At 42.9% G+C, this 12,629-nt stretch overlaps 1 protein-coding gene across 1 annotated transcript in view; it reads right to left on the bottom strand.

The window, feature by feature from the left end:
• The window catches only part of LOC120020663 (FERM domain-containing protein 4B-like), a 51,121-nt gene extending 39,373 nt beyond the window's left edge, over positions 1-11,748 (bottom strand). Inside the window, exons 1-5 of the mRNA XM_038964369.1 lie at positions 11,587-11,748; positions 6,730-6,795; positions 6,516-6,610; positions 5,932-6,024; positions 5,155-5,239 (exon numbers count right to left, since the gene is read on the bottom strand). Coding sequence (XP_038820297.1) covers positions 5,155-5,239; positions 5,932-6,024; positions 6,516-6,610; positions 6,730-6,795; positions 11,587-11,748 — 501 coding nt within the window. The remainder of the gene's footprint in view (positions 1-5,154; positions 5,240-5,931; positions 6,025-6,515; positions 6,611-6,729; positions 6,796-11,586) is intronic.
• Positions 11,749-12,629: the final 881 nt, after the last annotated feature.

Genomic DNA, 12,629 nt, shown 5'->3' with positions numbered 1-12,629 from the left:
CCACCTGCGATGTGGGATATTGTTACGTGTTAGTGCCTATGTGCACTATGTATTGCACGTTCATTATATCTTTGTTGTTTTTGGAAGTTTCACTATTAACAAAATGTGAAACTCTACTCACGCTGCGCCTTGGTCCAATTATTTCTACGACGGTCGTGACAATTCAACCATGAAGGCCTTATTCACGCAGTCTCCTCTGAACAGTTGATGTTGAAATATGTCTGTTACTTGAACTCTGTGAAGAATTTATTTGGGCTGCAATTTCTGAGGCTGGTAACTCTAATGAACTTATCCTCTGCAGCAGAGGTAACTCTGGGTCCTCCTTTCCCGTGGCTAATCCTCATGAGAACCAGTTTCAAATCAAATCAAGGTCCTGGATGGCAGGAGTGATGTACTGGGCCGTACGCATTACCCTCTGTCGTGCCTTGCGGTCGGAAGCCGAGCAGTTGCCATACCAGGCGGTGATGCAGTCAGGATGCTCTCAATGGTGCAGCTGTAGATATGTTTGAGGATCTGAGGACCCATGCCAAATATTTTCAGTTTCCTGAGCGGGAATAGGTGTTGTCGTGCCCTCTTCACAACTGTCTTGGTGTGTTTGGACAACAATAGTTTGTTGGTGATGTGGACACCAAGGAACTTGAAGCTCTCATCCTGCTCTACTACAGCCCTGTTGATGAGAATGGGGGCGTGCTCGGTCCTCCTTTTCCTGTAGTCCACAATCATCTCCTTTGTCTTGACCACGTTGAGGGAAAGGTTGTTATCCTTGCACCACACTGCCAGGTCTCTGACCTCCTCCCTATAGGCTGTCTCATCGTTGTCGGTGATCAGGCATACCACTGTTGTGTCGTCGGCAAACTTAATGATGGTGTTGGAGTCGTGCCTGGCCATGCAGTCATGGGTGAACAGGGAGTACAGGAAGGAACTGATCATGCACCCCAGTGTTGAGGATCAGCATGGCAGATGTGTTGTTACCTACCCTTACCACCTAGGGGCGGCCCATCAGGAAGTCCGTGATCCAATTGCAGAGGGAGGTGTTTAGTCCCAGGGTCCTTAGCTTAGTGATGAGCTTTGAGGGCACTATGGTGTTGAACGCTGAGCTGTGGTCAATGAATAGCATTCTCATGTAGGTGCTCCTTTTATCCAAGTGGGAAAGGGCAGTGTAGAGTGCAATAGAGATTGCATCATCTGTGGATCTGTTGGGGCGGTATGCAAATTGGAGTGGGTCTACGGTTTCTGGGATAATGGTGTTGATGTGAGCCATGACCAGACTTTCAAAGCACTTCATGGCTACAGACGTGAGTGCTACGGGTCGGTAGTCATTTAGGCAGGTTACCTTGGTGTTCTTGGGCACAGGGACAATGGTGGTCTGCTTGAAACATGTTGGTATTACAGACTCGGTCAGGGACAGGTTGAAGATGTCAGTGAACACGCTTGCCAGTTGGTCAGCGCATGCTCAGAGTACACGTCCTGGTCATCCGCCCTGCGGCCTTGTGAATGTTGACCTGTTTAAAGGTCTTACTCACATCGGCTACGGAGAGCGTGATCACACAGTCATCCGGAACAGCTTAGCGCTTGATGGTTTTTGCAACTGCACTTTAAGAAACTTTCTAAGTTCTTAATTTTCCGGATTGACTGACATTCATATTTTAAAGTAATGATGGACTTTCGTTTCGCTTTGCTTATTTGAGATGTTCTTGCCATAATATGGACTTGGTCTTTTACCAAATAGGGCTATTTTCTGAATACCAACCCTAACTTGTCACAACACAACTGATTGGCTCAAACGCATTAAGGAAATAAATTCTACAAATTAACCTTTAACAAGGTACACCTGTTATTGAAATGCATTCCAGTTGACTACCTCATGAAGCTGGTTGAGAGAATGCCAATAGTGTGCAAAGCTGTCCTCAAAGCAAAGGGTGGCTACTTTGAAGAATCTAAAATGTATTTAACAGCTTTTTGGTTACTACATGATTCCATATGTGTTATTTAATAGCTTTGATGTCTTCACTATTATTATACAATGTAGAAAATATTACAAACAAAGAAAAACCTTTGAATGAGTAGATGTGTACAAACTTTTGACTGGTACTTTAGATGGGAGGCATTGAGGGGAGCTAACGGCTGGGACTAAAAACAAATAAAACAAATAAAAAAGATAACTAATGTAAAATATACTGTGTCAGTAAAATGTATATAGTAAGCTGGAAGTAGAAGCCTAAGTATTGTTGTCCATTCATTTGACTCCAATTGGGGGAGGGGAGGTAGGGTTAGGGGAAAATAATAAAGAGGGAAAATATATGTTTTAAATACAGTATATATTAAAAATATTATTAATATTATTATTATATTAAAACTGATCCACCCCCTAAATAGCAGCAGCGTGTCACGCCCTGACCTTAGAGAGCCTTTTTATTCTCTATTTTGGTTAGGTCGGGTGTGACTAGGGTGGGTACTCTAGTTTTTTAATTTCTATGTTGGCCTGGTATGGTTCCCAATCAGAGGCAGCTGTCTATCGTTGTCTCTGATTGGGGATCATATTTAGGCAGCCTTTTCCCACCTGTTGTTTGTGGGATCTTGATTTTGTATTGTTGCTTTTTAGCCCTACAAAGCTGAACGTTTCGTTTTGTTACTCTTTATTGTTTTGTTGCTGGTTCACATTAATAAAAATGATGAACGCCTTCCATGCTGCACCTTGGTCCAATCCTTCAAACAACGATCGTTACAGAAGATCCCACCACCCCAGGACCAAGCAGCTTGCCCAGGAGGAGCAGACATCCTGGACGTGGGAGGATATATTGGACGGAAAGGGATCCTGGACGTGGGAGGAAATCCTGGCCGGAAAGGATCGCCTTCCATGGGAGCAGACGGAGGCAGCGAGGGAGCAACAACGACGACACCGGGGTTCGCGGACACGACGGAAGCCCGAGAGGCAGCCTCCCCCCCAAAAATTTGGGGGGGCACACGGGGTGATTGGCGGAGCCAAGGTGGGAACCAGAACCAACTCCCTGTACTCACCGTGTGGAGTTGGTCACCGTTCAGGTGCCATGTTTTCCGGTTCTACGCACCGTGTCTCCAGTGCGCCTCCACAGCCTGGTGCGTTCTGTGCCAGCTCCTCGCACTTGAACAAACAACGTTCGTTACACAGCGAGTCAAATTAGTTAGTGCAAAAAGGGTCAATGCAGATAGTCCGGGTAGCTAGTGTAACTATTTAACAAGCTATTTAGCAGTATTTTGGCTTGCGGGTAGAAGCTGTTCAGGCTCCTGTTGGTTCCAGACTTGGTGCATCGTTACCACTTGACGTGCGGTAGCAGAGAGAACAGTCTATGACTTGGGTAGCTTGAGTCTTTGACAATTTTAAGGGCCTTCCTCTGACAATGCCTGGTATAGAGGTCCTGGATGGCAGGGAGCTTGGCCCCCATGATGTACTGGGCCATACACACTGCCCTCTGTAGCGCCCTGCAGTCGAATGCCAAGCAGTTGCCATACCAAACGATGATGCAGCCATTCAAGATGCTCGCAATGGTACAGCTGTAGAGGGCCCATGCCAAATATGTTCAGCCTCCTGAGGGGGTAGAGGCGCTGTCGTGCCCTCTTCACGACTGTGTTGGTGTGTGTGGACCATGATAGATCCTTAGTGATGTGGACACCGAGGAACTTGAAGGTCTCGACTCGCTCAACTACAGTGGCCGTGTTCGGTCCTCTGATTCCTGTAGTCCACAATCAGCTCCTTTGCCTTGCTGACGTTGAGGGAGAGATTGTTGTCCTGGCACCACACTGCCAGGTCTCTGACCTCCTCCCTTTAGGCTGTCTCATTGTCGTCGGGGATCAGTCTACCACGTAGTATCGTCAGCAAACTCAATGATGGTGTTAGAGTCGTACGTGGCCATGTAGTTGTGGGTGAAGAGGGAGTACAGGAGGGGACTAAGCACACACCCCTGAGGGGCCCCCGTGTTGAGGGTCAGCGTGGTGGATGTGTTGTTGCCTACCCTCACCACCTGGGGTATAATTGTGTAATTACACAGATATAAATGTATGTTCATGTAATGACAAACCGTATGAGTGCTATTGATCATTGATCAATCAGTGTGTGTGTGTGTGTGTGTGTGTGTGTGTGTGTGTGTGTGTGTGTGTGTGTGTGTGTGTGTGTGTGTGTGTGTGTGTGTGTGTGTGTGTGTGTGTTTGGGTGCGTGCGTGCGAGCGAGCGAGCGAGCGTGCGTGCGTGTATGTGTAAGTATAGGCTAATACGTGATGTATGTGTGTTTGTATGTGTTTGAAATATAAGACCTGTTTCTCCAGCTCCATCATCCAACATGTATGGTAGATGATTTCCTCCTGTTAATTATCCCAAACGCTATCTAATATTTTACAACAATACAGTACATTTCTGCTACTCTGGCTGTGTGTGGCATAGGAAATATACACAGGTTTCTGAGAGGGGGAGGCAATGAATCAGGATATTGTTCTTGTTCATGTTGTTATAGTGCAGCATTTCCAAAAGAAAGCCCTGAGTCAAATTATATGTTGGAGGATTAGGGAACTATTTGATGCTCATTGTGTTGAATAATGTAGTATTAGAGTACATAAAACAAAAGCGGGAAGTCTCTGTGAAGTCAGCAAGTGAAGTGAGTTTAGCCCCATGAGTAATGAACTATGTACAGAACATTTACTCGTAAGACTGTTTTTGAAAGAGCTTGACATAATGAATAGTAATGGCCTTCAAATTAATAGTGTCCAGTCAAACAGGCACTCCTTACTAAATGACTGTCTTCTGTAAATGATGTGTAGACAAAATAACTCTGGCCACCAACTGTGTTTTGGGCCCACCTTGCTTGTTTTAAGATGTTGACATCTGGAGCCAACTTTCAGTTCCAGCAGCAACTCATCCTACCAACTAGAATGCCCCACAATGATTCCACAGCAGGAACTTTTGTCTCGTAATTCCATTTATGGGATTATATTTTCACCCAAATGATCACAGGTCACACAATTGGTTTATGTTTGTGCATGCAGTGGATGAGCCAAAACAGGGTAAGCACATTATTTGTGCAATGGCATGGAAATTGAAGGACAGGCTACGGAGGGCTGATTCGTGGCATGCTCAATACAATCATATTGAGTAACAAATGTAGAAAATTAGTTACATCCACTTACATTGAAGACTGACGATTTGGCATTTAGGAAAAACAGCTCCACTGTTGTATTCTCTTTCAAAAATGTTATCTTCTCAATATAAAACCTGTAAAACACATAATGTAAATCATATGGAGTACCTGAATAAGGGTATATAGTGCTCCCCTTCCAATTTCAGAACATATATCTTCTTATTGCAGATTGTCACATTAGTGCCATCTACTGGACATGAGTCTCTACATGTGGTCCAGGTTACAAGTTTAATTTTGTTTAACCTTTATTTACCTAGGCAAGTCAGTTAAGAACAAATTTTTATTTTCAATAACAGCCTAGGAACAGTGGATTAACTGCCTAGTTCAGGGGCAGAATGACAGATTATTATTATGTTTTTTTTGTTTTTGTTTTTACCTTCTCAGCTCAGGGACTTGATCTTGCAACCTTTCAGTTACTAGTCCATTGCTCTAACCACTAGGCTACCTGCCATCCCTACAATAACTGTATCTCCGATTAAGGCTGATTAACACTGGGGGTTGTCACTGTAGTAGCTCTTTGAGCCTTCTCTTGGGCAACATTGATAGATACCTCACATTTTCAGATGGATTTTCAAATAAACTATATGTAGTCTAGCTCTCAAAGAGGAAGGGGAGTCTATGCATTAAAGTGTGTAAGATACACTGTCAACGTCTCAGACAGATGCTATGTTTGTGATAGAGTACACTATGGGTAGCCGGCTACTATAGTATGGTGGTCCATACTGTAGGCTACCAGCTGAGAGGCAGTGAGAGAGAGATCGCTCACCTGACCAGGAACTTGAGCTCCAGTGGACCAGTCTTTTTAGTGAAGTCATGATCCAGAACCCTGCGATCCAGCTGGAGCCATTTACTCTGACCACTGGGGAAGGATACGAGCAGATGCTACACCGTTAACTGTGATGTCAACTGCTAGACTGATACAGAGTTGTCTCACTTGTGTCATGGAGATGCATGTAATCAGCAGCAGGAAAAGGAGCTAAACCGGTTTGTACCCATTCACAGTATTTTGTACCTGACACCACAAGATTGAAAATACATCAATGAACTAGAATGTAGTTACAGATGTACTATCTTAATTTGATCAGTTTCTCACAGCAGGAAAATAATCCTGCAGCAACAGGAATTGTGAATTATTATGTATATTATAATGAATGGATATTTATGTAGGGGTTGATACATCTTTTGTGAGCATGAATCAAGTCTGACATTTTAAAGTAGAAATTACAAACTTTAGAAGCATTTTTTAAACCTTGAATACACTACAATTTGCATTTCCTGCAGTGCAGGAAAATTCTCTGCGACAACAGAGTGATCAAATTAAGATAGAACATCTGTAGGAGTTGTACGTACGTGTCATCGATGAAGGATATTCCAAAATACTCCTTCTCCTTCAGGTTAAAGTGTGAGGACACCAAGTCTAACAGATCTCGGGACAAGAGCTTCGGCTAGGAAAATGAAACCAGTATAAATGAACACAAATATATGAAGTGTCCACACTAGAGTGTAACATCACAGTGAACAACATTAGAAGTACAGAGGTTGAGGATGTGTGAAGGGTGTGTACCTGGACCATTAGGTCCAGCTTCCTGTTGTCCAGGAGGTGCACCTGGCACAGCCGGCCCTCTGTCATCTGTGGGAAGGGAACAGACATGATGAGATCCCCTGGAATAGAGATGGCCAACTTGCGGTATACCCCCCTTTTGAAGGCCCGCGGATCAATCCCCCCACCAGGGAAAGACGCTGCACAGGATTCGTATCAGTGTTGACTCTCAAGGCTGCTTGATTATGGTGAAGGGTTGTGTTGAGTGAAAAACATGTGGCTCCCAACTGGTTAGGATGGCCTGGCCTCTGTGGTGGAAAGTGACCACAGGGTGGAAATAGAAGTTCTGGGCTGGTGTTAACTGCAGTCTACCAGGATATTGTTCCCTCCACCACCACAACAGAGCTGCTTTTAAGCTGTTATACAGGCTACTTTTTTGCTTTGTTTTTGAACACATTATATCGAATTGAAATTACTGACTTAGGGGCATTTCTGGACAAAGTATTTTATTTATTGTCATACAAACACTGAAGCGGATGACATGGTTCTGGTAGGACTCTTTTTTAAAGATGCTACATCAGATGGGGACAGCTATTTTAAACAGACCAACAACCTTAAAAAATGGTGCTGGTCAAGTGCCTGTGGTCGACCAAAGTAATTGGTAATCGACCACAGGCACATTTGAGCAGTCTGTTCCACAAGGCAACCAAAAAGAAGGCACTGGCTGTCATTGGCGACCCCACCCACCCTCTACCACCTCAGTTCGAGAGGCTTGCCTCTGGCCAGCACTTCAGAATGCCCTTGGCCAAGAAGAATGTGTTCAAACATTCATTCGTTTCTTGTGCTGTTGGACTACTAAATGCAAAGTAAATTGTATCAGTATATGTACTTATCTATCCAGTGCAGTTGGGACAGCGGTCGGTTGTGAGTGAATGTATCAATATCCTTTATGTTTTTAGTGTATGCAACATAATGGACTGACTGGTTTAAATGTGTATGATGTGAGAATGTTTGCATATGTGATCCTTTTAATGGAAGGTGATGCCAAAGAAAAATGTTCATCCTGGATGGACAAAGTTTAATTCTATTCTATTCTATTATGTAAACTCTCTTTTCCTGAAGTCAAACTGTAGTTTCTAGGCATTTAAAAAACAAAGTTGACTTTCTAGAGATGATTCCCTTGAGAATTCAAGCCCTTTCTGAATGGTTCAATAGCCCACTTATACAGCAAAGACCAAGAACCTTAATCAGAAACACAAGCATGGATTACTAGATGACAAGTTTTTATAACACAGAGAGAAAAAAACTATAAGACCTGTCTTCATAGAACAACATAGGATTGTGTGTAATCCGTATTAATAGAGAGAATTATTGTAGCTGTTCATTACACAATCTCCATTGTCTAAACAGGGATTAGTCACTATAGTGATTGTGGGGATTGTCCAGTGCATGATCCACACTACGGTGCATTTATCAATGCTGCATTGTTACGGACAAATGACATCCAAGCATACAAACAAAGAGGCCAGTAGCGCCATGGTCTAAAATGTGTTAGTCTTCCAACATTGTTTCATGGGATAAAGTGAGACAATATTAGTACTAATTTTGAGTTAAAGTATTAAAAAATCAGGTATCTCCAACATGCTCCCCACACTCCCTGCTTTTCTGCTCCTTTTCTGTGCCTGTCTTTGTCTACCCCAAAAGCCCCCTTTACCTACAGTAACTCCATTTCAAATTCACCTTAGCAAGACATCTAATGAGCTACTGCTCAGTCTGAACCCTATCCCAAAATCATTACACCACAGTTCACTGCACAACAATTCATGTTCCTTACTTTAGTAGCGTGGCAGTAAAAGAAGACCCACTGGGCACAGACATCAATTCAAATCTATCCCCACGTTGGTTCAACGTCATTTCATTGTAAAGTCGTGGAAACAACGTTAATTCAACCTGTCTGTGCCAATTGGGAAGTTTTGTTTGTGACTATCTATCCGATTTCAAGTTTTCATAACAATCGGTAATCAGCCTTTTTGGACGCTGATTATGGCCGATTACATTGCAATCCACAAGGAAACTGCATGGCTGACCACCTGTTACGCGAGTGCAGCGTCAAAAAGACCTTGTGGCTGCAAGGAAGTTGCAGGAAGTGTCTGTAAGTTGCTAGCTAGCATTAAACTTATCTTATAAAAAACAATCAATCTTCACATAATCACTAGTTAACTTCACATGGTTGATGATATTACTAGGTTAACTAGCTTGTCCTGTGTTGCATATAATCAATGCAGTGCCTGTTAATTTATCATCGAATCACAGCCTACTTCAACTTCGCCAAACGACTGATGATTTAACAAAAGCGCATTCGCGAAAAATGTACCCAAACTATAAACATCAATGCCTTTCTTAAAATCAATACACAGAAGTATATTTTTTTAAACCTGCATATTTAGTTTAAAAAAATTCATGTTTGCAGGCAATATTAACTAGGGAAATTGTGTCACTTCTCTTGCGTTCAGTGCAAGCAGAGTCAGGGTATATGCAACAGTTTGGGCCGCCTGGCTCGTGCGAATTGTGAACTAATTTTCCAGAATTTTACATAATGATGACATAACATTGAAGGTTGTGCAATGTAACAGCAATATTTAGACTTAGGGTTGCCACCCGTTCGAGAAAATACGGAACGGTTCCTTATTTCACTGAAAGAATATACGTTTTGTTTTCGAAATGATAGTTTCCAGATTTTACCATATTAATGACCAAAGGCTCGTATTTCTGTGTGTTATACTATAATTAAGTCTATGATTTGATATTTGATAGAGCAGTCTGACTGAGCGTTGGTAGGCAGCAGCAGGCTCGTAAGCATTCATTCAAACAGCACTTTCCTGAGTTTGCCAGCAGCTCTTAGCAATGCTTGACCCACACCGCTGTTTATGACATCAAGCCTATCAACTAGGCTGGCAATTAGGCTGGCAATACTAAAGTGCCTATAAGAACATTCAATAGTCAAAGGTATATGAAATACAAATGGTATAGAGAGAAATAGTCGACGCGTCATAATTCCTATAATAACTACCACCTAAAACTTCTTAACTGGGAATATTGAAGAACTGGGAATATTGAACCACCAGCTTTCATATGTTCTTTGTTCTGAGCAAGGAACTTAAACATTAGCTTTTTCACATGGCACATATTTCACTTTTACTTTCTTCTCCAACACTGTGTTCTTGCATTATTTAAACCAAATTGAACATGTTTCATAATTTTTTTGAGACTAAATAGGTTTTATATATGTATTATATTAAGTTAAAATAAAAGTGTTCATTGTTCATTCAGTATTGTTGTAATTGTCATTATTACAAATACATATATAAAAATCGTCCGATTAATTAATCGGTATCGGCTTTTTTTGGTCCTCCAATAATCGGTATCGACGTTGAAAATCATAATCGGTCGACCTCTAAGTGTCAGGATGGACCGCTGAAGAAAGCAGTGTTTTGGAACATTTTCCAAATTTGACAGAAATATACATAGTTAGAACATGTCTCATTTGTTCATGAACAAGATCCAATAAATGACTGGAAGCTTATATATAACGTGCAACTCTTTATTTGTTGATTCGCCATTAGTCAGCAGCTCTTCAAACTTTGTGGGTGTTCACCAGCTCACTAGACTATGGGTGTTCACTAGACTATGGGTGTGTTCATAAATTCACTCTGGAGTGCCAGAGAACGAATTCAGAGTGTTGTCAGATTGTCCGTTCGTTAATTTAGAGCGTTCTGACCTCACAACGGCAGTCAAGCACCCAATCTAACTGGCTAAAGTTAGCTAGCATGCTAGCAACTTCCAGACATAAATGAGAGAACACCTCACTCTGACAATTTTTCCTAACAATTTTTTACCAAGTGTCAAGATGGACTGCCCCTCACATAAGGCAGAAAGGCTAGAGGCCATGGCTTTAGAGAGAGGTTGACCCGCAGGTTTGAAGAAAGATAATGTGATGTGTAATAGCCATTCCAGGGAGGTCATCCCCCTAAAGGCCTGTCATTGGGGCGGGGCGTTCCAGCCGTGGCCTCTTCACACGACCTCAAGCCACTGACCTACATAGGCTTAGCTCCAACCCTGCAGCATTAGGCCATGCCTGTAATTGACTGCTTATCAGGCTTATTGACATATTCTCACTGATTACCATCTCCTAACACCAGCTATCTTCACTGACGATGTAATTTAGCTTTTAATGGTAGTTCATAAACAACCTTTCCTAATTTGAAATCTTGACATTTTTTTACGTTTGGAACAGAAATGTATATAGTTAGAGGATGTCTCAATTGTTCATGAACAAAATCCCATTCAGGTGCTCCAACAAAAGACAGCACTTCAAAGACAACCTTCAAAGATCAAAAGACTGGCCGTGCTGCTTCCTGATGACTTCCATATGTGCAATGAGACCCATGTTAAACCTGTCTCTGTGACTCATAAAGAAACACCCTGTCCTGAGTCCTCACAGGCACAAACAGTAAACTTTCACCCAACAGACAATCTACCAAATACAATATGCAATTCTAAAAGTCAAATTAAAACTAGTACCCTTTGGATATGCTTCATAGTTAGCCATAATGTGATGGTTATTCTACAGACTCCAGACAACTCCTGACAGATATATACATTTACAGAAAGCAAGGTGTAAAACAGTATCAACAAGACAGGTCAAATTAGAATATATATTAGACATGATCTTGCTCCAGCCACCAGTACATCCCAGTCGGCAGCTGGCACAGTAGCTGTCAACATAGTAGTCAATAAAAACCACATTGATTAGAGCAGCATGTACAGTACAACTTTTCCCCTGGAGTAAAGGGATTGATTGGTAACACAGTCCCAGCGTACCTGATAGAACTCCCCGAGCTGCCACCATGTCTGTAGGAAGCGGCGGGCTGGCATGAACCCCTGAGAGGACCACCTTCTGAGGGTCTGCTCTGCCAAGCTCCACACAACCTTGCTGCTTGATGCCAGCAACTCCTCCACTCTAGACATGAAGCCCAGAGCCATGGCTGTCACTTCACCGCTCACTCACTCACTCCCAGAGACCAGACTGAGATACCCGGTGCCCGGCACAGTCTCTCTCTACTGATGAAGTAGAAAGTCTGTGATGCTTGAGAGATGCTTGAAAGGTAAGCACACTACTCCGTCTTCTTGGCCCAAGAGAATGTACGCTGCTGAGTAAAACACCAACTTCACTCTGCATCTAGAGGCTGTTGTGACTCAGAATGTCAACGCCCTGGAGGAACATCAGTAGCAGTCTACTACTACACACACGCTTTACTATGTCTCCCTGCTGATGTAATCTGTGAGAGTCACAGCTCTGGTCTAGAGAGGCTGGAGTTGTAGTGCTGGAGTGGAGTGGCGCGCCAAAGGGTGAGCTCCCAGCCTCCTGCCCTGGGCCCTGGTCCAAGACAGCCTGACACTCACATGGCAAAGGGCTGGACAGAGCCACAGAGAATCAGCCTAAAGAAGCTTGGTCTGCAGTGCACACCACATAAACACACTTGACATATACATGCTGTACCTACACTCCAAGGCAGACTGACGGACAGCTCAGTCACTCCATCCCCGCCTCATAAACACTCTATTTTCTTTCTGACTTAAAGCTTAGTCTTTTTCTTGAGGTTTTCCACTCTGTTGTTAACTTCATTTTAGACTGTAGTTGTTCCAAAATTAGGGAGATGGATCAACTGTAATGCTAGTGTTACACGCCATTTGGAAGGTTCAGAGAGTGGAACGTCAACTATATGACAGTTAAGACCAAATAGAGGCAGCATACAGGAGTTCTAGAAGATGTAATTTTTTTCTTGACAGGCAACCACCATCTCAATGATCTTGCTTGACACACACCAATTTATAGGCACTCGGCAGGCATTACTAATCAATCA

Source organism: Salvelinus namaycush, chromosome 2 (genome assembly GCF_016432855.1).
Source record: "Salvelinus namaycush isolate Seneca chromosome 2, SaNama_1.0, whole genome shotgun sequence".
Classification (NCBI taxonomy): domain Eukaryota; kingdom Metazoa; phylum Chordata; class Actinopteri; order Salmoniformes; family Salmonidae; genus Salvelinus; species Salvelinus namaycush.
This window is presented reverse-complemented; position numbering and strand designations above follow the sequence as displayed.